The 25,172-nt window shown below is 44.8% G+C and overlaps 2 protein-coding genes across 2 annotated transcripts; both read left to right on the top strand.

Annotated features, from left to right (window-relative positions):
* Positions 1 to 7,874: 7,874 nt before the first annotated feature.
* LOC109746044 (early nodulin-like protein 6) lies at positions 7,875 to 8,462 on the top strand. The gene is made up of 2 exons (XM_020305162.3): positions 7,875 to 8,049; positions 8,143 to 8,462. Exons 1-2 carry the CDS (start codon positions 7,875 to 7,877, stop codon positions 8,460 to 8,462), a joined length of 495 nt encoding a protein of 164 aa, XP_020160751.1.
* A 7,053-nt stretch (positions 8,463 to 15,515) lies between these two features.
* LOC109746035 (uracil-DNA glycosylase, mitochondrial) lies at positions 15,516 to 20,720 on the top strand. The gene is made up of 7 exons (XM_020305153.4): positions 15,516 to 15,993; positions 16,076 to 16,296; positions 17,087 to 17,245; positions 17,910 to 17,940; positions 18,494 to 18,629; positions 18,774 to 18,857; positions 20,102 to 20,720. The coding sequence occupies exons 1-7, from the start codon at positions 15,759 to 15,761 to the stop codon at positions 20,166 to 20,168; spliced, it is 933 nt and encodes a 310-aa protein (XP_020160742.1). The 5' UTR covers positions 15,516 to 15,758; the 3' UTR covers positions 20,169 to 20,720.
* Positions 20,721 to 25,172: the final 4,452 nt, after the last annotated feature.

Raw genomic sequence — 25,172 nt, 5'->3', positions numbered from 1 at the left:
TATGAGTATATGTTGTTAACATATTGTTGATCAGAAATGATGTAGAATTTCTGGAAAGCATATAGGGTTATTTGAAAAGTGTTTTTCAATGGAAAACCTGGATTAAGCTACTTGAACATTGAGCATCAAGATCTATAAGGATAGATCAAAAAAACGCTTAATAGTACTTTCAAATGAATACATACCGTGACAAGATTTTGAAGGAGTTCAAAATAGATCAGCAAAGAAGGAGTTCTTGGCTGTGTTACAAGGTGTGAGTATTGAGTAAGACTCAAGACCTGACCACTGCAGAAGAGAGAGAAAGGACGAAGGTCGTCCCCTATGCTTTAGACGTAGGCTCTACAGTATGCTATGCTGTGTACCGCACCTGAAGTGTGCCTTGCCATGAGTTAGTGAAGGGGTACAATAGTGATCCGGGAATGGATCACATGACAGCGGTCGAACTTATCCTTAGTATCTAGTGGACTAAGGAATTTTCTCGATTATGGAGGTGGTAAAACAGTTCGTCGTAAAGGGTTACGTCGATGCAAACTTTGACACTAATCCGGATGACTCTGGTAGTAAACCGGATTCGTATAGTAGAGCAGTTATTTGGAATAGCTCCAAGTAGCGCGTAGTAGCTACATCTACAAGATGACATAGAGATTTGTAAAGCACACACGGATCTGAATGTTGCAGACCCGTTGACTAAAACCTCTCTCGTAAGCATAACATGATCAAACCCTAGAACTCATTGAGTGTTAATCACATGGTGATTCTGACTAGATTATTGACTCTAGTGAACTTTGAGTGTTAATCACATGGTGATGTGAACTAGATTATTGACTCTAGTGCAAGTGGGAGACTGTTGGAAATATGCCCTAGAGGCAATAATAAAATGGTTATTATTGTATTTCCTTGTTCATGATAATTGTCTGTTGTTCATGCTATAATTGTATTAACTGGAAACCGTAATACATGTGTGAATACATAGACCACAACATGTCCCTAGTAAGCCTCTAGTTGACTAGCTCGTTGATCAATAGATGGTTATGGTTTCCTGACCATGGACATTGGATGTCATTGATAACGGGATCACATCATTAGGAGAATGATGTGATGGACAAGACCCAATCCTAAGCATAGCACAAGATCGTGTAGTTCGTTTGCTAGAGCTTTTCTAATGTCAAGTATCATTTCCTTAGACCATGAGATTGTGCAACTCCCGGATACCGTAGGAATGCTTTGGGTGTACCAAACGTCACAACGTAACTGGGTGGCTATAAAGGTGCACTACAGGTATCTCCGAAAGTGTCTGTTGGGTTTGCACGAATCGAGACTGGGATTTGTCACTCCGTATGACGGAGAGGTATCTCTGGGCCCACTCGGTAATGCATCATCATAATGAGCTCAATGTGACCAAGTGTTTGGTCACGGGATCATGCATTACGGTACGAGTAAAGTGACTTGCCGGTAACGAGATTGAACAAGGTATTGGGATACCGACGATCGAATCTCGGGCAAGTAACGTACCGATTGACAAAGGGAATTGTATACGGGATTGATTGAATCCTCGACATCGTGGTTCATCCGATGAGATCATCGTGGAACATGTGGGAGCCAACATGGGTATCCAGATCCCGTTGTTGGTTATTGACCGGAGAGTCGTCTCGGTCATGTCTGCATGTCTCCCGAACCCGTAGGGTCTACACACTTAAGGTTCGGTGACGCTAGGGTTGTAGAGATATTAGTATGCGGAAATCCGAAAGTCGTTCGGAGTCCCGGATGAGATCCCGGACGTCACGAGGAGTTCCGGAATGGTCCGGAGGTAAAGATTTATATATGGGAAGTCCTACTTTGGCCACCGGAAAATGTTCGGGATTTTTCGGTATTGTACCGGGAAGGTTCTAGAAGGTTCCGAAGTGGGGCCCACCTGCATGGGGGGACCCACATGAACGTGGGTAGTGGGGGCAAGGCCCCACACCCCTGGTCAAGGCACACCAAGATCCCACCTTAGAAGGAATAAGATCATATCCCGAAGGGATAAGATCAAGATCCCTAAAAAAGGGGGATAACAATCGGTGGGGAAGGGAAATGATGGGATTTCTTTCCCCCACCTTTGCCAACGCCCAATGGACTTGGAGGGCAAGAAACCAGCCCCATCCGCCCCTATATAGAGTGGGGAGGCGCATGGGAGCAGCACCCCAAGCCCTGGCGCCTCCTTCCCTTCCGTGACACCTCTTCCTCCCCGCTTGCGCTTGGCGAAGCCCTGCCGGGATCCCGCTACTTCCACCACCACGCCGTCGTGCTGCTGGATCTCCATCAACTTCTCCTCCCCCCTTGCTGGATCAAGAAGGAGGAGACGTCCCCGCTCCGTACGTGTGTTGAACGCGGAGGTGCCGTCCGTTCGGCGCTAGGATCATCGGTGATTTGGATCACGACGAGTACGACTCCATCAACCCCGTTCTCTTGAACGCTTCCGCTCGTGATCTACAAGGGTATGTAGATGCACTCCTCCCCTCTCGTTGCTAGCATCTCCTAGATTGATCTTGGTGACACGTAGGAAAATTTTGAATTTCTGCTACGTTCTCCAACAGGGTGGCCGGGCCCCTCCCCCTCCTCCACTCCTTTTTATACGAGGAGGGAGGCACCCCCTAGAGACACAACAATTGATCCCTTGGATCTCTTAGCCGTGTGCGGTGCCCCCTCCACCATAATCCACCTCGGTCATATCGTAGCGGTGCTTAGGCGAAGCCCTGCGTCGGTAGAACATCATCCAGGGCCGGCCCTGGGGCATGGGCGACGGGGCGACGGCCCAGGCGAGGGAGGGGCACATGATGGAGTATATGCATATACTATAGCCCAGCAAAAAGAAAGTAAAAAATTACAAAAGAATTAAAGAAAAGAAATAGGATGGGCTAGGCGGCCCAGATATATCTAGCTAGCGTTCGCTGATGGATACGCGAAGGCCAAGCGGCGCCGTGTCTCAGGCTCGTTTCGACGTTTCCTTCGTAGGTTCGTCGCCCTCGCCCGCCCGTCGGCCTTCTCGCTCGCTCGGCTCCTTGCCCCTTGGCCCTTGCCGCGTCGCCCTCGCCTCGCCGGCTCACCGTCGCCGCCACACAGCAGTCTGGCAGGCAGGCGGCAGCCCGGCCATCCGGCATCCGGCACCGCGGCAATATGGCAATACCTATACAAGTACGCATCCGACTGGAAGTCAAGAAGTACGCATCCATGTTCCTGTCCATCCCCAAACCTCAATTTGACAATCTCAGTAGTTTATTTATTCTTTATTTAGTATGTACGTATTGTAATCCAATCTATCAATTTTTTGTCATTCTATGTAACATGTCTAGGGTTCCAGTCATCCGATCTATAAATTCCTAATTCTTTGTATGCTCTTTTGATCTTTTCTTCATGATTTTAGGACATTAGTCTGCCATGTTACCTAAGAAGAAGCAATTGTCGGGTGCTGAAAAAAGGAGGAAAAAGAAAGAAAGTAATCTGAAAATTCTAGCAGTGAAGGGTTCTTTGAAAATTCTAGCACTAAAGTATTATTGTTATCGATGGAGTCAGTCTAATTTCGTTCTTATTTAAGGTAATCATGTCATGTTAGTTTCATTTTGCGATCTTTTTAGTACCATTGTTTTTTATGGAGTCGGTTCGAATTTGGTTATTATTGTTCTTGATGGAATCATTTGAATTATTATACTCATATTTTAAACTAAAGATGTGTGATTGAAAGTTACTTTTAATAAGTTATATATATAACACACGCATACATATATATTGTCTTAGGACTTAGGACATAGGGGCCCATGTCGTCGAGTTCGCCTAGGGCCTCCCGAAACACAGGGCCGGCCCTGACATCATCATCGTCACCACGCCGTCGTGCTGACGGAACTCTTCCTCAAAGCTCGACTGAGTCGGAATTCGAGGGACGTCATCGAGTTGAACGTGTGCTGAACTCGAAGGTACCGTGCGTTAGGTACTTGATCGGTCGGATCGTGAAGACGTACGACTACATCAACCGCGTTATGCTAACGCTTCCGCTTTCGGTCTACGAGGGTACGTGGATACACTCTCCCCTCTCGTTGCTATGCATCACCATGCTCTTGCGTGTGCGTAAGAATTTTTTTGAAATTACTACGTTCCCCAACACCAGCATGGTCCTACGTGATGATAGGGGAGCGATCGTCGACTCGTCCTGCCGCGAACTGAGATTGGCCACAATGGGTAGTAACATAGACTAGTAGCATTCACATGTTACTAGTCTATGTTACTACCTCTATAGTGGGGAGTAACATATATGTGGTAACATACAACACTTCATTTATTAGGCTATAGACTCATTTTGCCTTGATATGTGTGATGTTACTCATATTACTAGTAACTAACTATGTTACCATTTTCCTTCATTTCTTTATTTATTGCTTGACATATCATCTATTTTATCTAGATATGTGTGATGTTACTACCTATGTTATTTCCACTGTGGGTAGTCTGAGACAGTGTGCGTCTTCATTGGAGTCTGAACTAGCTGCATAGGAGTGGTGAGAACCTCTTTATTTCTTAGATGCATTGCTTGGGTGACTGGAAGAAGGACAAGTTATACTATATTGAGTACACTACCCTAAAAAATACAAATATAGTGCTTTCTAAAACACGATTACCTCCCCTAAGAAAACACGATTACCTTTTTCTTGAACTCGTACCAAAAAATGAAACAAATAAAATGTGAGGAAATTTAAATATACGATGACCCATATTCTTATTTATCTTTTGTGGGGAAGGCCAATTTTCCTAGCGATTCCTAGTTAAATGTGCGTTCGCTCTTGGGCCGCGGACCAATTGGGCTTTTGTAGCTTCCCATCGAATTTTCTGATTTTTTTGTGTGATCTTTTTCTTTGTTTGTACGGCTTTTCGGTGTATTGTTTATTTTATATTTTTCCTTTTCCGTTTTCTATTTTGTTTATAAATGCATCATGAACAATTTTCTAATAAATGATGAATTTATTAAATATGCACTGAATTATTTTTAATATATCTTAAACATTTTCTAATACATGGTGAACTGTTTTTACTATACGATTAACTTTCTTGATATACAATGAACTTTTATTTAATATATACACTAAACATTGTTTTAATGATGATAAATTTTTAAATATACAATGACTTTTCTAATGGTCGGTGAAATTTTCTTAATACACATTGAACATTTTTAAAATATTTAAAAAAACTAAAAGCATTTAATACCAGAGTAGAAAAACTTCTTATATTTAAGACGGAGGTAGTATATATTAGCTCCGTAAAAAATTATCCAACAGCCGATTTTTTGAAAAAAAATTAAAAATCAAAGAGAAAAACAAACTACTCAAGTAAGCATGCCAGCCGAATTAAAAATCAATCAACCCAAATACTCAATCGTGCAGCTGCGCTCAATGGACGTCACGAGCGCACGCTCATGGACTGAACGATGCAACAAACTGCTTCCGGATTTGGTAAACTGTCCACCCACTTATTCTATATATGAAAAAAAAATTCAATTACAGTGCGTTGATTATTCTTCACCTCGTCTGACCAACCGTGTCAACCCAGCGATGACTTAACGTGCATTAATTCTGGTACAAAGAAAATTCAAAAACTATAACTTTCACACCGCGTGTCCGAATGATGATCCGTTTTCACCGCTGAATTCCTTGTGATGAGCTCTCCAAAACTAGATCACATATGAATATGTTTTGATGATCTTTTTTAAAACGCAACTTTGATGCTAGATGAAGCAAGTTTAGTGCTAAAGATGAGCAACTTCGATGCTAGAAGAATGGCACCATGTGTATAAGTGAATTCGCGTAGTAGCCTCCTAATTAGTTGTGTGCAATAGGTAATAGGTGGTTACATAGTTCGTTGCCTACCATATTGTGAAAGTTGTTCACCATAAAGTGGGAAGTTGTCTAACATGGTTTCGTAGTTGTGTGCCTCAGAAACCAAGTTGCCTACATCGCTACGAAGCTCCCCACGGGTGATCCGCAATTGCCTAAAATACTATGAAAGTTGTCCATCAAGGGACCTTAGTTGCCAACACTACTGAGCGCATGGTCGTTGGCTAGTCAGGTTGCGGTGTTAGATGAGAAGTTGCATAGGGGGTTATCAGAAGTTTCATAGCGGGGCGGATCAGACAATTGCCTACAAACCTATGCAAATCCTTAATTTTTGGTCGAGTTGCCTACAAAAATCATTGAAATCTTCAGATATAATGATGGAAAACACACATGAGTTGGCTAGTCAGGTCGCGACGAGCTTTCCAAAACTAAACTCCACATGAATATGTTCCTTTAATATTTTTAAAAGCAACTTTGATGCTAGATGAGGCAACTTTAGTACTAAACAGAAGCAACTTCATTCCATTGAAAATAACTAATTAGCAACAATAATCATCTAACTAATGATACAAAACAACTTTGAAATAGAGGTATATAACATCACAACTTTCCTTCTACCAGAGGCAACTTTAGTGCTAAAAGCAGGCAACTTCACTACATTCCGTGTCCTAGTTAATTTTGTCTAATTTTCTCCTAACTTCCTCGCCAATACCTCTAATTTGCCTATTGTTCATGCTAGTATGTCGTTGTTTCTAAATTGCCTATAATACTATGAAGTCATCTACCGGTGATGCTTTTGTGTCTACTATTGCTAACTATGGTAGGCAACATGATGATGAATCTTGGCCACTTCAGAGTGTTTGTAGGCAACATAGAAAACAATAATAAATAACTTCATAGTATTGTAGGCAACTATTTTGAAAAGTTAGGCAACTGTGCAACAATTGTAGGCAACTAATTACCAATAGCAGGCAAGTATACACCAATGATAGGTAATTTATAGCATGTATAGGCAATTGAACATCAAGTGTAGGAACTGACCATCAACAATATGCAATTGAGCAGTCATGATACGCAAGTTGCGATAATGTTAGCAAAATTCACAGATACACACAGTGCAGTGAATTTGTTTTGTATGTAGTACTAAAGTTGCCTTGTGTTTTGTGTGATTTTTCTCATTTTTTACGCAAACCAACCTAATAGTCAGTCCTACTAGGCCAAAAAGAAAAGTTGCTTCCCTGTAGCACTATAGTTGCCTCCATTGCACCCAAAACTGCCCTTGAATTTTTTTTTTGACGAAACCTACTTATATAGGACCTAGTTTTGAAGAACTCGTCGTGAGAAACCTGACGGCGGAAACGGAATTGAATTTCGATACTTGAATCAAAAGTTATGGCTTTTACAACTTTTGAACCCAAAATAAATGCACGTGGGATAGGATTTAGGCTGATTGCATCGATAGCCATGTGCGTACAGGGTGTGGCCAAACAATTTCCTTTTTTAATATAGACAATTGGACACAAGGACATGTAATTACTATATACGGTTATGCGCTCCAGGCAACAAACGAGCGCCGCGGCTCCCTAGCCACGTCCATCAATCAAATAGAGAAAAAAACAGGAAAGCTGCACAAGTGAGCTTGCTACAGTGGGCCGGCCCACTTGCTCCGCGCGCCACGCAAACCAAGGCGCGCGCGCGGTCAAAGCACGGACGGGTGGATCGAATCACACACAGCTCTCCCGCGGCGACGCAACTCCGTCCGCGCGCGCATGCACCACGTCCACGTACCCGACGCCTCCGCCATTCTCGACCTCCCCCGCCGCTCACAACCGCCTCCTCCTCGGCTCGCCACTCCACTCCCTCCCTATTAATTCGCCCCCACACCACCGCCGATCGATCGGACGCGGTCAGTCATCAAACCCCAGTTTCGCGCACGGAGCTGACCATCGAGATCGATCAGGCCGGAGGGAACCAAGACGCGCGCCGCGTTGTTGTCGTCCGGCTAGCGGGGCCATGGCGAACAGCCTCCTCCCCGTCGTGGCGCTCCTCGCGCTGCTCTTCGGCGCGTCGCGCGCCGCCGACTTCGAGGTCGGCGGGGACGCCGGGTGGGTCGTGCCGTCGGCCGGCGACTCCGGCACGTACAACGACTGGGCGTCCAAGAACCGCTTCCTCGTCGGCGACAGCGTCCGTAAGATCGATCCACTCGACCCGCTCCTTTGATCCATCCGCCAGATCGATACGCCTTTGTTAACACGTAATGCATGTGATGGATTGGTGGTAGATTTCAAGTACAAGGCGGACTCGGTGATGGAGGTGACGCAGGAGGAGTACGACAAGTGCGGGTCGACGCACCCCATCTTCTTCTCCAACAACGGCGACACCGAGGTGCGCCTGGACCGCCCGGGCCCCTTCTACTTCATCAGCGGCGTCACGGGCCACTGCGAGCGCGGCCAGAAGATGGTCGTCAAGGTCATCGGCCAGAACGAGCCCCCGCCGGCGCCGCCCGCGCCCCCCAGCGGCGCCGCGCCGGCCGGCATCGGATCCGCCGCCGCCATGGTCACTGCCGCCCTTTTGCCTGCTCTCATTGTGCTCGGTGTCTGATCCCGGACATATATACAATGTTTTTTGCACCTTCATTAGATAATCTGAGCACCCCTCAAAGAAAAAAAGATGATCTGAGCGTGCTTATGTAGCCCATTCTTTTTTGTTGTGGTATTTAAGATGTTATAATTAACTTGTTGATCGGCTTTCCAGCACTCCATGTTCCCCTAAAAGCTCTCCTTCCATAATGCAGCCGTATATATATCTGCTCTTTCTCGAGGGGAGGCAAACTTTGCTCTAACTTTTATACTACTATACATTGTTCATCCTAACATTGGAACGAATTGAAATTCAGAAGACTCGCCACGTGAAAATCTGCTAGCAGACTGAGTGTAGTGTACCTGGAATGGAAAGATGTCTGTAATACTTTCTGCTATATGGGCTGATTGCTAGTGCTTTTCTGCTTCAAGTCATTAAGCAAAACAAGCAGATGCACATTTAGTGATTGCCAATCTAGCACGCGACCAGATCATGTGTGATTGATCATTAGTAGGGCCTCAACCTTTGTCTGGGATCGACCCCTTGTAGTAACATGTGATCGTTGTTCTAGATCAAACATCCGAAGGGATTTTCACACAAAAAATAGGGCGCACGCCTTATCTCTGTGGCTCGGTGGCTGACAGTGGGCCTCACGTCACGTTGGCACGTCTAGTCAGCACCGTGTTTGTATAGAAACGCGATTGGCCCCCGATATGCACGCCAAAGTCAAGTTGTAGCACCAGTTCAATGTATGCCACAAGTTTTGGCACTAAAGTGACCTTTCACGCCAAGTTAAAGCCCAGTGATGTAATCGACTCAAAAACCATGAATAGAGATATCAGCATTGCAAGGGTCAAGGTGACAGCAAAGAGAAACATTTGTAATAATCATCGACCTTGATTTGAGAAAGGGAAATTGGAAGAACATGTGATTGCCAAATAGCAACCGGTAACTGTTCGTGTGATGTTTTACATTTTTCTTATCGGACTTGGTACTTGTCAATTACAGTTTGGGATGATAAATTATGTAATGATGTTTGAGATTGTAGAAGCACAATTCAATTTGGTTCCAACAAAAGTACATAAGTTTTTTTTACGGGGAACAAAAGTACATAAGTTGTTAGAGTTGTTCCTCCACAATGCTGGATTTGGGAACAACATTACAACACAGTATGTACATCGGGGATCATGCGATCTCCCTCCATCATCATCACCGCGGCCGTCACAACTCGTGCGTCCTTGATGAGCTCATAGGCGTTTGTGAACCACGCACATATCTCCATCATCTTGCAGAACTTGAGGTGGTCGTCACGCGCATCCCAAGATCAGCGACGTCCATCTCGGCCCTGAAACGGGTTGGCCATCACGTGGAGCCGACGACGGCGACTGCGGGATGGTGGTAGGTGGCCGGTGGCAGCGTAGTGGAGTCGGCGGTGAGACGATGGAGCTGGGGGCTGCGGCTGCATGATAGAAGTGGGTGGTGACGACAGCGGTGGGATTGAGGCAGAGGAGGGCTAGGGTTAGACATGGGTTGCGCGACGTCGTGCTTATAATGGGGGAATGAAGGGGCAGTGGGCGTGAAAAATATACGAAGTTAAGCACATCGGACACTCGCCCTAGATTTGGTATTGTTTTTAAAGAAAAGGCATATGTAACCCGAGTATGCCATGAAAGGGCACTCGACTTATAGAGCCCGCCGCCATGGAACCGTCAAGTGCGGTGGGGATGGCCATGTGGCAGGTACTTCGCCGAGCCTAGTGCGTAAGCCGAGTATTATTATTATATTATGTTTTTTTGCAGAATATCCGACTTCCTTTGATGCAAGAATGGACGGTGAGGATAAATGGTACACTGGCATGGGGGTACAACCAAAACTTTTTCTTAATGTTCCACTGGAAAATGCCATGTCATTTCTATTTCCATTCAGGCAAGCACGGACCATAATCGCAAGCCAAAACTGACTGAAGGTAACAAACAGTGAAATAAATCTCTAGTTGTCTACACATCGACTTCATCGGCACTAATTAACTCTGTGTCTCTGTCCCTAGAGGAGAAGGGAACGACGTCGACGACAGCATCGGGTCGCAGTTGCAGGAGACGTCGACGACAGCAGTGCCCTCGTGGACGCTGGTATTGGGGGGCCGGAGGCGTCGGCACTTCCCTTTCACCTGCACACACACACACACGCATACATGTATGGAAGATTGGCACATCGATCGGTCGTCGTCGCAGCAGAGTTTACTGGATTTAATGGAGACTGGCGTGCTGAATTACCTTACCTCCATGGACAAGCTCAATGTTCGCCGCGCACAGGATGAGTGCAGCTGCAAGGACCGCCCAGCAGCGGGCGGACGAGGAAGATGGTGCCACCGGCTTCAACATCTTTGATTAACTTGTCAGTCTGTCTGCCTCGGCAGTTTCACGAGGCTTGTAGTTGTATATATAGGCAGGCACTATGAACGAATACTCCGGCAACTGTGCTATTGCATCCATACCAGCTCTAGCTTTTGACTGATATATACGTTTGCCCAATCTCTCAGACCACAATAGCTATACATACACAATTTGGTAACCAGATTTTGTTGACCATGGGAACTTGCTTGGACTTTGTTGACCATTGTAGATTGCTTGGACCCATGGTAGTTTCCTTGGACTTCTGTTCACCATCTTTGACTTGTGTTGCCCGTCTATGTGGATGACATGTAGGAGTAAGAGGTACCGCTAGTACAGCTATGGTCTTTAGCTTCCTCTGATCTTCAGTGGCCTTTAGCGCGGCGGTAGCCTTGACACACATAGTCGTGAACCTTCACTGGCATGGTACTGTAGTCCAGCATAGGCGCGGCGACCACCATGCCCACTGCATTGTCATCGCCATCCACCGTCTACATCGCTTTCGCATTGGCGTCGCTATCCACCATGTCGTTGCCGTCCAAATTAATCACTGTTGGCACCACCGCCCACACCGCATCCGCCATTGGGGCCCGAACAAGAGACCGGTGCTTGGCCCTCCGAGCTCTCTTTCCGGGATCTTCGGACTCGGCCTCCTCCATCGCCCAAGGAGGATGTTGATTGGAAGCGCGCCAACACCATAGTCAGGGATCATGTGCTGCCGCTCTGACGTCATCATTGTGGCCGTCACAATTGACGCGCATCCCATTCGATCTCCGACCAGAGCAGCCCGTTCTTGGCGCGCCAACCGACGGTGCGAAAACCATTAGATCTTCCGGTAAAGTGCCTGGCGAGGTTGGAAGTACCGGGACGGAGCCCATGCGCACAAGTTACCTAGGTTCGGGCCTCCAGTGAGTAATACCCTACATCCTGCTTCTTATTGTTATTCACGGTGAAGGGCTATCTCATGCGAGGGAGTACAGTGGTGTTGATGAGATTGCTACCGGGAGTTGTTTCTACGGGGGAGTAGATGCGTCCAAGAGTCCCTAGCCCACCCCCTTAGATAAATAGTGGTAGCTAGGGTTTACACGAGGGAGATGAGATCTATTATGCCGCCCTCCTGGCTTGGAGTCCACGGAGGTCCCAGAACCACCTATAGGTCGCCCTGGCCCCCTCCTGTCCTTGTCTCTTTGGTAGGCCTGTCAGGCTCCCTGTGCAGAAGCCACCCTTGGTGCTTGGCATCGTCAGTGAGTGCCTCTTCGGTTGGTGCCCTAACCGTCTATTTAGATTTATGAGAGCAGAATTCTATGAATTTCTTTTAAATTGGTCACTTCATCTGGAATTATAATATACTTGATAGATATTTAATTTTGTAAATTCCGTGACGAGGAAACATGTTCGCATATTCAAAATTGTTTGTGATTTTCTGAAAAATAATCGCCTATTCAATAAAAGTGATAAAATTGAACAAATGTCTGGAAACTAAAAAATTATTCATGTATTTTTAAAAAGTTCATGAATTATAAAACAATTCACCTATTCGAAAATGCTATGAATTTGAGTAAATGTTTGCATATTCCTAAAATGTTCATGGATTACAAAAAAATCATCAATTCGAAAAAGTGTTTGCTAATTAAAAAAGTTCAAGTATTCGGAAAAAGTTCATGAACTACAAAATTGTTCACCCAATTTCCAAAAAAAATCATTAATTCAAAAAAGTTTAATGATAAAAAAATGGATTTCAAAAATATGTTCACAATTTCCAAAAATATTTGCAAATTTGTAGTAAATGTTCATCAACTAAAAATTTTCATGATGTAAAAAAATATTTACAAATTTATAAAAAATGTTCCCGAATTTGAAAATGTTCATGATTTCAAAAACAATTCATGAGTTAAATCGTTTTTCATGATTTTCAAAAAAAATTCACCATTTGCTATATATGTGTTCAGAAATTTGAAGATGGCCGCAGGAACAAGGAAAAAGGGAAAAAAAGACAGAAACATAAAAAAGAAAAAGGAAAAACAGAGCAGAAAAGAATAAGAATATAATAAAGAAATAAAGGAGCAAAAGAAAAAACAAAGGGAAAACAAAAAATGGTGGGGAACGAATCTGAAATGGGTCGGCCCAAAAGAGGAGCGGACACTTGAGGGGGTATGTGCTAGGTCGCTTCGTAGCGACCTACTCGCCAGATAGGGACTGTTATAGCAGTGGCGCTGGCGCGGTGAATCATTGAGGGAGCGGACGAAGCTCGGTATGTTGGGCCAAGAGCTCCATGAAACATCGTTGCTGGTCCCTCGAAGCAGAGGGAGGTCCTATAGAGCACATTATGCGCTGGTTGATGCACGCTCACTGTACTACCCTGGTGGGCGGGCCCACTAACACGCAGCAGTGCAATGTATTTATAGTGCGAAAACCCCCAAAAATATGGTTGTGGTGGGTAATCAAACTCACGCCACTTAGCTCCAGTGCGTGGTTGGCTAACCACTAGAGTTACTAGGCCCTTGTGAAACATTGCAGCGCGAACAGTTTAAGACCAAAAAACTGTAGCCGCGCTGTTTTATTGCATATACATTGCCGTGTAGGATTTTCCATTATTTGAATTTTTTTTGAAAAAGTGATTTCTTTTGAAAAAAAGCGAACAAAATTTAAAAGACCGCAGATTTAAAAATCATGAATTAGAAAAGGTCATGTATAAAAAAAGTTCATGAAAATTGAAAATATTTAATCATTTTTTAAGAAGTTCACAAAATATGATAAAAACCATCTATTTTCAAACAAAATTAAAATTTTAAAAATTGTTGATTTTAAAAAAATTCCATCAACTTTCAAAAAGTTCATTAATTTCGAAAAAATCTTGAATTTAGGAAAAAAGAAAACAGATAAGAAATAAAACAAAAACAATCTATACATACTAATAAAGGGACTATTGCTTCTGCCGTCCGTCGTCCCTTTTACAAAAAGAAAAACCTGAGTTTTATTAGAATTAACCCGCAGTCTAACTTAAGTCACGGACAAACGGTTTTTTGCATTTTTTTAAGAAACCCCCTTGACTTTTGAGGTAATTAACCCGCCGTTCATATTTAAGTCAAACGAATCGTATTTTTTTTGTTTAACAGAAAACCACCAGATTTTACGGTTAATCAATCCGCAGTCCATCTAAAAGAAATGCTTTTCAAAATTGTTCATATATTTTAAACCGTAACTCCGATTCTTACATGTTATATATGAAATTTGATTACAAAAATATGTAAAATCTGAATATGATATTATTTTACTTGTTAAATATTTTTAAATATTATTTTGGGTGTGAACTTAAGCTATAGCACATGGTACATTTTTTTTGTACCGGTTGCAGTAACCGGATTGCAAATAAACATCCACTAAAACCATATTGAGACGAAATAAAACATCAATAACCACGGATGCACACCTCTGAAGCCACCGTCAGCGATGGTGAGAAAAAGGATAAGTGGCAACAAAGATGGAATGACATGTTAAAATAAATGCGTTCACCTATGGAGGCCTTTAGTCATGATTAATTGGTTAGGGACACGTGATATTTTTTTCTCCCGTTACAATACACGGACTCTTTTGCTAGTAACAAGAAGAAAAAGGGAGAATGTAATCACAGCTGGTCCTGTCTCCCAGGTGGTTGCTGCAGTGTATCTGCAAAACGAAAGATTGCAGGTTCAAATCAACTTAATGTGCGCGTTTTTTGCAATTTAAACAGGAAAAATAAAAAGCTAAACGGGCTGGCCTGCGCGGAGGGAGGGAGGTGTGCGCCTGATTGTAGGGAGCAACTAATTAACGGGCGCTCCGTCGAGAGCCTCGCAACGATCAGCGCCACTTGGCGCCCTCCCAGCCGCCCCGTCACGCGCTCTGGACGCTCCCTCTGGATTTGATTTTTTTATTTTTCCGCACGCGTTTTCGGCTTTTTAAAAGGTTTATTTTCCGGGGTTTTTCGACGTTTTGGTTTTCCACCAGTCTTCCTGAACTTTTGGACAAAAAAAATTCGATAAAAAAATTCACGAAAAAACGCGTATTCAATTTTTTTCCTTTCGTGAGAGTCACGGTTTTGGTTCCGCGCGAGTCAGGGCAGTGCCTCTCGAAAACGAAAAAAAATTGTTTTCTGTTTTTTTCTTTTCGCGAGAGTCACGGTTTTGCTTCCGCGAGAGGCACGGTTGTGCTTTCGCGAGAGTCACGGCCGTGCCTCCTCGGAAATGGAAAAAAACGCGTTTTCTCTTTTTTCTTTTCTTTCGCGAGAGTCACGGTTTTACTTCCGTAGAGGCACGGTTGTGATTTCATGAGAGGTACGAGCGTGCCTCTTTCGGAAAAGGAAAAAACCCGTGCTCCCGGTTTGGTTTTTTCGTCCGGTTTTTTTTCGTGAAAAAAAGTTCGTCAAAACCTATCAACAAGGGATCTAGTTTTGAAGATCTCGACGCGAGGAATCCAAAGGTGAAAGCGGTTCGAGATTTGGACGTATGATTTAAGAGATAAAATGTTTTGAATAAACGGATCTACGAAAAAAGGGAAAATTTCCAGGTTGCGATAAGTGGCGCATCGCAACCTGGGGAGTTGGTGTGACTCCTCAACTATGATTTCGCCGATTGCAGCAACAATAGAAACAGGCGCCTTAAGCGCCGTTTAAGGAATGCCCGAAGCGGAGGCCCATCGTTTCTGTGGCAAAGCTTCTTGGGCTTCCATTCTTGTCGAAACCATCCGGTCTTCTTTCCAAGTGCATCCGAGCCCACCAATAACCCCGGTGCCCACAACGGCGGCGAGCACCACCGCAGCGCCCAAAAAATCCCGCCGTCGCGCGCCCATTTCCCCCACCTTCCCGCCTCGCCACGCGCGCCCATTTCCTCCCCTCCAACCAACCGCGGCCGAAACCCCAATCGAAGCCCGTCCCCCGGAATCCCCGCCCCCCATGGCGCCGTCGCCGCCCACCGCCCCCAAGACCATCGCCGACTTCTTCGTCCGCCCCGCCAAGCGCCTCCGCTCCGGCGCAACCACCACCACCGTCGTCGCCCCCGCCGCCTCCCTCTCCCCCTCCTCCGGCCCCTCGGACCCCACCTCGCTCTCGCCGGAGCAGCGCCGCAGGGCCGACACCAACCTCGCGCTCGCCCGCGCGCGCCGCAACCTCCGCCTCGCCGAGTCCAAAGGTACCCTCTTTCTCCGCGCCCCCCGCTCCCCGGACCCTAGCTAGGGTTCTAACTGAACTGCTGGGGGTTTCGCATCATCTAGCGGCCGGCGGCGGCGCGAAGCTGGAGGAGCTGCTCGTGGAGGAGACGTGGCTGGAGGCGCTGTCCGGGGAGCTGCGCAAGCCTTACGCGCTCGACCTCTGCCGCTTCGTCGCCCACGAGCGCCTGCACGCCAAGGTGCCCGTCTACCCGCCGCCGCACCTCGTCTTCCACGCGCTCCACACCACCCCCTTCCACAGCGTCAAAGCCGTCATCATCGGCCAGGTACCCAAATACCAAGTCACTCAAGTCTACGAATCCTGTACTTGCTCACCTGCTGCTTCATTATGAAGAAATGTGCGACCGTTTCACTAATTTAATTTCGTTCTGAAGAAATTTGCGTCTAGAATTTCTTTTGGTTACAATGCTGCTTGCTATATGGAGTGATGCCATCAAATTGAAATATGGATAGAAAAAATTGGCAACGCCGTATACAGAAATGGAAATTGTTGCTTCTGTTCTGGGTATTCATATTATGCTAGAATAACTGATTTGTGGTTACAGTGCTGTCTGCTGTATGGAGTAATGACATTAAACTGAAACATGGATAGTATAATTTGGTAGTGCCATATGCAGGGACAGGAACTGTTGCTTCTGTTCTGCATTTTCATATTATCATGCAAGAATAACTGGTTTAAGGCTATTTTGTTTGTGTGATCACATTGTGGTGCGTGGCATATTTGCCACATGGCCCACAACACTTTGTGGCCAGAAAATATGCCTGTCATATATATGCCTTTCATTCAGCTATTAGTCGGTGATCCAATTTTGCTCTGTACTTACCATATGTTCTTCATTTGTCTTTGAACCTACCTTACATCTGTATCACGCACTAAGTTTCTGATTTTAGTGTTTTCAGTCTATTTTTCTATTTCTGCTTTAACATTAACGTAATAACTAACGGTGGCTGCCTAATGATGACAGACTAAGTTTCTGATTTTTTTCTTATTAAAGTGTAGATTCGTTGGTAGCAATTGTTTTCAGTGTCTCATGTTGCAGATTGTCTACTTTTCAGGATCCATACCATGGTCCTGGCCAGGCCATGGGATTGTCGTTTTCAGTACCAGAGGGGATCAAAATTCCTTCCAGCTTACAAAACATATTTAAAGAGCTGCATAAAGATCTAGGGTGTACTATACCATCCCATGGGAATTTGGAAAGATGGGCTGTGCAGGTAAAATGGTTAGATAAGACGTTGGAGTAAATAATATATGCACACGAACAACAAGTTTATGTTCTTAGCTTACCTTAATATTAATTTCCGTTGCACTACTAGGATCAGTATGTACTAATATACCATGAAACAGTTTGCTTCTTTTCACATGTTACAACCGCAAAGGGCTCAGGCAGTCTTGCAGTTGTATTGCAGAGAGGATATCTATCAAGTCCCCAAAATCATGTTACTCTAGGAATCCACAAAGATTTTTGTGTTTGTTTTGTGTAAATTTGATTAACTGCCCCCCTCTTCTTATATTCTAGTTTTGGCCGAATCCATGTAAACATATCACTACAGTTATCAACTGAACTAAGTAATTTTACATTTTGTTACCATTTATCCCATATAGGATGCTGCAGAAACAATTGGTTTGCTACACTATATTTAGTTCTAACAATTAGAGTCTGCTTGAATGGGCAAGAACGCGACGATGAACCTGAAACAAGGTAGCTTCATGAGAATTAAGAAATATAGAAAACAATGCCTGCTACAGCGTATGGCCAAATTTGCTCAGATTAGTGCTGTTTCCTCATTTCCCAGCAGCACCCCATAAGTTCTCTTTTAACTTTCTTTTGGAATAGTGCTTACTAACTCGAGAAAAAACATGTATCTTGCAATGCAGGGTATTCTTATGCTCAATACCGTGCTAACAGGTAAGCCTGTTTTTCTCATCAGGATTGAACATCTGTTGTCCTTGAGCTCATATTCGTGCACACCAATATGAATTACTTTATGCACTTGAATCTTGATACAGAAACTATGCTTTTTTTTGTTCTATTTAGCTTTGCTTCGCTGTATTCTTGTAGTTGCAACTGTATTTTTCCTTTTTGCTGTACTTGATATTATTAGCTTCCTCTAGCTTGGTGGGAATTTGTGGATCATTTTCTATTTGGCATTGTAGACCTAGAGTTGATTATCTGAGACAGCTGTTTGTATTATGGGTATGTACGGTAAATTTATTTATTTATTTATTATTAAAGCTTCCCATGGCCTTAATGCTAAATAGGATTGTAGGACTTGTTTTCCAGTGCCTCATTTACCTCTGCTAGTGTTGAAGTATGACCTTGATATTGTTGTATGCTGTAGTCATTGTTCTTTTCGACTTTAATTTTAGCATTTGAATTTATCTCTTTGACACACTTGTATGTTGTGGTAAAATTGACCTGTTTGGGAGTTATACCTAGTCTTCAATTTTTTACTGAGCAGTGAGGGAACACCAAGCCAACTCGCATGCCAAGAAAGGATGGGAGCAGTTCACTGATGCTGTCATTAAGACAGTATCACAAAAGAAATCAGGATTAGTCTTTATTCTCTGGGGAAACTCAGCTCAAGCGAAGATAAGGTAAGCACTTTCATCTGGAACTCTACAGACTGTAACACAGTCATGCTGAAACAAGACACAGACATTCAGAGTACATACTGCTTGTTATCTTTGGTCTTTAGGAAAGCAGAGATATTCAGAGTACATGCTCGTTCGTTTTTGCAGATTGATTGATGAAACAAAACATCACATTCTAAAATCTGCTCATCCGTCAGGCCTGTCTGCAAACAGAGGTTTCTTTGGATGCAGGTTTGTTTTCCTTTTGGTTTTAGTATAAATCTTGTTCAATGTCTTTTTCCTGGGTATATAAATAAAAGAGACATCAACTCCCTCCATGGGAACTAAAAGTTGAAAAGGATGGAAAGATGGAGAGAAATGAGAAAAGATTTCCCAGTTGCATGTCAGTATGTCACTTGGGTGATTCGGGTGGGCACAAGAATAAGAGGATGATTACCATTGACAAGAAATATTGAATCGCTATATTTATCACCACTTGCACTTGCTTGAGGCTAGGTAGTACGAAAACCCACTTCACTAATGGCCCGTATCTCTATCTCTGTCACCGTACATGTTCTCTAGTAGTGGTGTGAACAAACCTTTAACTCTACCTGCACCATTATCTAATGCCACTGTCCGTGCACGCAGATGAACACACGTCGCTCTCGCATGTCAGTGTCCTGTCTTTAATTACGCAACCCGATATTACTTTCACCTTTAAACTCACTGCTGTTAAGGGCTCTGCATAATACGGAACATCCATTATATCGTGGCATCTCATGCCTTGTTGATGGGGCGGCCGACCCAAGCAAATCAAACGCTACTTTTCCCACTGTGGTTTTCCTTGAAGGCTCCTCTCGTCTGCTATTATCCGCATTATGACATGTCCTGTTTGTGTCCTGTCTTAAACTTTCCCAACTCGATATTGCTTTAACCTTTTCATTCACTGCTGTCAGTGGCTCTGCATAATACGTGAGAAACGATAAAGATTTTCCAGTTGCATGTCAGTATGTCACTAGGGGGATTTGGGTGGTCATAATAAGAATACAAAGGATGATACCATTGACAATATTGAACTGCTATATTCGTCACCACTTGTTTACTGGCTCCGTATCTTGGTCATTGCACATGCTCCAGTAGCAGGTTATAATGATTTATCCTGATTCCTATGAACACAACTTTAATTCTACCTGCACCATCATCAAATGCCACTGGCCGTCCACGCCGATGAACACCCGTCACTTTCGCCTGTCAGTGTCCTGTCTTAAACTCTCCCGACTCAATATCACTTTCACTTTCGCCTTTTCACTCACTGCTGTTAATGGCTCTGCATAATATCGTACATCGATTAGATCGCGGCATCTCGTGCCCTGTTCATGGGGCCGGCCGATGCAAGCAAATCAAACGCTACATTTCCCCTGTGGTTACCTTTGAAGGATTTTCTGAACACTAGTAAATATCCACGTTATGACCTCTCCTGTTTGTATCTTGAACAGGCACTTTTCGCAGACGAATCAGATCCTGGAGAGGCTTGGGCTATCCACCATCGATTGGCAGCTCTGAGGAATCATCGGACGACACCATGTGACATGTCTGCCCGACTGACTGATAACCACCCTTTTGATTTTGTGGAAGGTGTCTGTCGTCTTCGGCCATCATTTTGGAGGCAACTTGAACTTGGTGCCGCTGCTGGAAGTGCCGCTCTGCTTGCTGTTGCACGTCTAGTTTTGCTAGCCCTCCAGTCATACCCTATGATGATCTACTAGTTATGTTATGTACTTGTTGCATTGTTTTTAAGGCGGTAAGGCGACCTAAGGCGAGCACCACCCGCTCTAGCGCCTAGGCGGACGCCTAAGCGCCTAAGGCGGGCATATTTATAAGGCGCTGCCCGGGCGCCTTATCGCCTAAGCGTCCAAGGCAGGACGCCTTAAAAACAATGACTTGTTGTGCCAAATGCTGGCTCCTGAAAATGGTTTGGCCCCTTTGGTTGTCGTGTGCGTGCAACTGCTCTCTCCTGCACCAGGTCGCCTCTGACGTACTATCGTTGTATAACAATGAGCCTAATATTGTAGTGATGCACTTGTACGTTGCGGTTAAATTAACCTGTTTGCCTAATATTGTACTAGGGTCAATAGGTGATTGAAAAGTGCTCAAACATGTCTCTTCAGGACTGTAATGCTGCAATACAGCAGATATTGTTTAGTGTTCAGATACAACTAGCTGACAAACCTAACCAAGTATCACAATATTCATTGCTCAGTGTGAATTCATCAATTGTTTACAAAGGTCTGTTGCAACAAAAAAAGGAAAATGTCCATAGGAAAAGAGATTTCAACTGTAGATATTTACGTCAAAGCAAAATTTAGCATGATCTATACCTAAATCATCAGGCTTTTTAGGATCCAGCTGCAAATACTGCAACAAATACCACCATTTTAATTAATTGCTCAGCACTACGCATATGGAAAATAATATAACTGTAGAAGAGGATTAGATTCTTGAGAGAACAAGTTAGTTTCAAATACAGAGTACAGAATAGACAATACAAAATCATCGCCTGCAAAACACTTCGGGTAGCAGAATCTGTACTGAGTGGCTTTAGGCAGATATCAGCCAGGGATAATATCGATCCAGAATAATTGGCACTTAGATCATCAATCTTTGCAACTAAAAAGAGACATTAGAACCACTAAGCAGTTGCAGGTGCAAAATTTACATGACTGGATTCCATGCCTTTTTCTGAATCTGAAATAGCAATTTGAAATTGTTATCGTTTACTATTATTGTAGGAGCTTCAGGCTGGTCTGATGCGGAAGTGGCTAATACAATCTGCAGTTAAAACAGTAATTAACAACAACAAAATCACTCACAGCAATAGTCGCCTTCAAACATAAAACACGAGAAAGAAAGATAGACAAGAGGTTAAGAGCAGCACAGCGAGCATGTTGGTTGTTTTGCAGGAACTAAGTTGGTATACGATCTGTAACAAATGTTCATCTAGTTGAACAAAAACAAAGCCATGAGAGTTGAAAAGACCTGCTCAATCCTATAAAATGGCGCAAGGTGACTGTCAAAATATTGCTTTTCACAGGCAGTCTGACTTCCAGGACTAACCCAAAGCTGCAAAAGGAAAACAATCAAGTCAGAAATCTCTGAAATGTATGGCAGTTATATCTTTGCTAAATAGTTTTTTTTTCCTGAGCAGTGAGGGAACAGCAAGCCAGTTCACATGCCAAGAAAGGATGGGAGCAGTTCACCGATGCTGTCATTAAGACCATATCACAAAAGAAATCAGGATTGATCTTTATTCTGTGGGGAAATTCAGCCCAAGCGAAGATAAGGTGTGCTTACTTCCATCTGGAACTCCGCGGACTGTAAAACAGTCATGCCGAAACAAAAAATAGACAATTCAGTCAGAGTACATGCTTATTATCCTTGGTCTATAGAAACGCAGAGAAATTCAGAGTGCATGCTTGTTCTTTTCTGCAGATTGATTGATGAAACAAAACATCACATTCTGAAATCCGCGCATCCATCCGGCCTATCTGCAAACAGAGGATTCTTTGGATGCAGGTTTGTTTTCTTTTCAGTTTTAGTGAATCTTGTTCAATGTCTTTTTCCTGGGTATATAACTAATTAACTAGAGTAGCATATATAAAATGTCAACTGCACCCGTCGAACCTAAAAACTGAAAAGGATGGAAAGATACGGGAGAAATGATAATGATTTCCCAGTTGCATGTCAGTATGGGGAAAATATGTCACTCGGGGGGATTGGATTTGGGTGGGCACAAGAATACAAGGACGAATACCATTGACAATATTGAATTGCTATATTCATCACCACTTGTTTGAGGCTAGGCATTACTGTACATTACGAAACCCCACCACTGGCCCGTATCTTTATCTTTGTCACCGCACATGTTCTCTAGTGGTGGGTTATAATGATTTTATCCTGTGAGCGAACAAACTTAACTCTACCTGCGCCATTATCTAATGCCACTGTCCGTTCACGCCGATGAACACCTTTCGCTTGTCAATGCCCCGTCTCAAACTTTCAAAACTCGAGTTTACTTTCGCCTTTAAACTCACTGCTGTTGTAATAGTGAACACCGCTTGGATCGCGGCATCTCAGAGCATCTCCAGCCGCGCCTCCAACAAAGCCCCCCCGGCGATTTTTTGGCCGCCGGGGACGAAAAATCGGCCCAGTCGCGCCCTCAAAGGCCCTTTTTTCGCCGGCTCGGGCCTAAATTGGCGCCGGCGGACCCAGGCCGAACCCGGCGATCTGGGGGGCGCCGCCTGAATCGTTTTTGGCGCGAAAATTGGCGGGCCCTCCTTGGCAGCGACTCGGCTTCGGCAAATCTCGCCGCCAGCCATGTCGCAACCGTCGACATTCAAGGCTCTACCGCGCCACCCCGCAAGCGGCAGGGCAACATCGTCATTCAGGGCGGCGCTCCCGCAGGCCCCGTTGGGGAGGCAAGCGCGCTAGCCGCCCCCGCTGTCACAGCCGCTGTGAATCCGGTCCGTCCCGCACCGGCGAAGAAAGGGAAGATTGCCGGTGTGAAACGCAAGAAGACCACCACAAGAGCGACCCCGCCAACACCTCCCCCGATTGCTCCGTCAAGAACTTCCCCGAGGATGCCCGACGATGGCGCTGCTGCCGCCGCCCCCGAGGTGTTCGACGGAATGGCCTCGAGGTATGAGGCTTCGATTGCTTGCACTTCTTTCACTTTTGTCCATTGCGCGTGTTCGTGACTTGTCAAGCGAAATTGCAGCGCCGGTTTGCATGATGCGTTTGCCGACTTCATGCAAATGTTGGACGACAACACCATCGGCGTCGATCAAGCCCCGATCGGTGATTACGGTTACAATAAGATGGATGGTGGCGTGCACGGTCACGGTGAGGAATAAGATGATGTGGAGGAGGTTGACGAGGGGGTGTTCAACGAAGAGCAAGCAAAATCACGCGCAAGATCAAAGAACTATGAGCCATTGGAAGATAAAGTCTTGATCAAGGCTTGGGAATCAGTGTCTCTTGATGTGTGCACCGGCACCGACCAAACCACCAAGCGGTATTGGCAAAGGATAGATGATCAATATCTCCGCATGATGGCAAAGTATCCCAACAGGACGCCACACACCTTTCGGTCTCTTCAGGGTCATTGGGACGTGATCAAGTCGATTTGTAGCCGTTGGGCTGCATGCTTGCAACAAGTCCACAATGCACCTCCAAGTGGTACCGTTGAAGCTGGCTATGTGAGTTTGTTTTCATGTCCCAAGTTGTGAAAATCTTTTTGTAGCCATCGGAGTGGTTGCATAATTTGACATTATTTTCATTTTGTAGGACAAAATTGCACAAGAAAGGTACAGGGACATGGAAGCTTCCGGTAAAAAGGCATTTCAACTAGAGCATTGTTGGGAACTTCTCAAAGAAAGCAAGAAGTGGAAGTTGATTGACAAGGAATCCCCACCGAAGCGAGGTGCACTCACGAAGATTGATCATGATGATGACGATGACGATGGCCCAAGAAACAAGAACAAGCCCGATGGAAACAAGAAGGCCAAGGATAAGATCAAGAAGGAAGCGGAGGCTTCAAGCTTGCGGGGCAAGCTAGATCACATGGTCAAGTCCAATGAGCTATTGGTGATCAAGACATTGGAGGCAAAAAAGGAGTTGGCCGAGAAGAAGGCTCAAGAGAAGCAAGAGAAGTGACAATTACTCAAGGAGGAGACCACGCGCAAGGCCGCCATTGAGGAGAGAAGAGCCATGGCCAACGAGAACAAAGCCATGGCCAAGCTTCTTGCCGAGGAGAACAAGATCATGATGATGAGTCGAAATGAGATGGATGAGGTCACCATAGAATGGCACGACATTGCAAGGTTGGAGATCTTGGAGAGGAGGCTAGCCGCAAGAGGCCATGTGGTGCCAAGGTTCGGTGATGGTTCGACAAGTGGTGGTGCTAATGGTGCGGTGAAGATTTCATCTTGTGATGATGATGATGATGATGATGGAGTGATGATGGATGCGATGTCTTTTGGGTTGTGGTGCGAAAACTATGTTCAGATGTTGCCAAAACTGTGTTTGAAGTCTCAGAATTTATGTTTTATTTGTCAAAATCACGGTCAATTGCATCATGTGGTTTTACGATTTGAGGGCCGAAATCGGTAGCGTGCGGAACAGAGCCCGCAAACCCGAGCGGTACAAGAGAATATCGGGGGATATTTTCTTTTGCCGCTCGGGTTTGCGGGCTCTGTTCGGCCGAAACCGACTTCGGCCCTTAAAACATGCTTTTCTCGGCCCTTATCCCGGTTATAAGGGTCGCGGGTTTAAGGGGTCTGCTAGAGATGCTCTTATCTCATTTATGAACTGAATCTCTTTTCTTTTCATCAGATGAGGATAAGCAGGACATGGTCTCCAGCTCAGTCATGGCCCGTGGGGGGCAGCCAACGCGAGCAGAGCGAATTCTACAAAAGGTTTCACGTAGTACTTAGAGCAACTCCAACGCGTCGACCCGTTTCGCCCATGCGTGTCCGTTTGGGTTGCCACGGACACAAAAGTCGGCCCAAC

Source organism: Aegilops tauschii, chromosome 2 (assembly GCF_002575655.3).
Source record: "Aegilops tauschii subsp. strangulata cultivar AL8/78 chromosome 2, Aet v6.0, whole genome shotgun sequence".
Lineage (NCBI taxonomy): Eukaryota > Viridiplantae > Streptophyta > Magnoliopsida > Poales > Poaceae > Aegilops > Aegilops tauschii.
The sequence above is the reverse complement of the archived record's forward strand: the minus strand, read 5'-3'. Positions and strand labels throughout refer to the sequence as shown.

Bases quoted from the DNA above. Each gene is read 5' to 3' on its own strand.
- LOC109746044 (XM_020305162.3), top strand. From the start codon at position 7,875: ATGGCGAACAGCCTCCTCCCCGTCGTGGCGCTCCTCGCGCTGCTCTTC. The intron at 8,050-8,142 runs GTAAGATCGATC...GATTGGTGGTAG, and splicing joins CCTCGTCGGCGACAGCGTCC to ATTTCAAGTACAAGGCGGAC.
- LOC109746035 (XM_020305153.4), top strand. From the start codon at position 15,759: ATGGCGCCGTCGCCGCCCACCGCCCCCAAGACCATCGCCGACTTCTTC. The intron at 15,994-16,075 runs GTACCCTCTTTC...CGCATCATCTAG, and splicing joins CCGCCTCGCCGAGTCCAAAG to CGGCCGGCGGCGGCGCGAAG. The intron at 16,297-17,086 runs GTACCCAAATAC...TCTACTTTTCAG, and splicing joins AAGCCGTCATCATCGGCCAG to GATCCATACCATGGTCCTGG.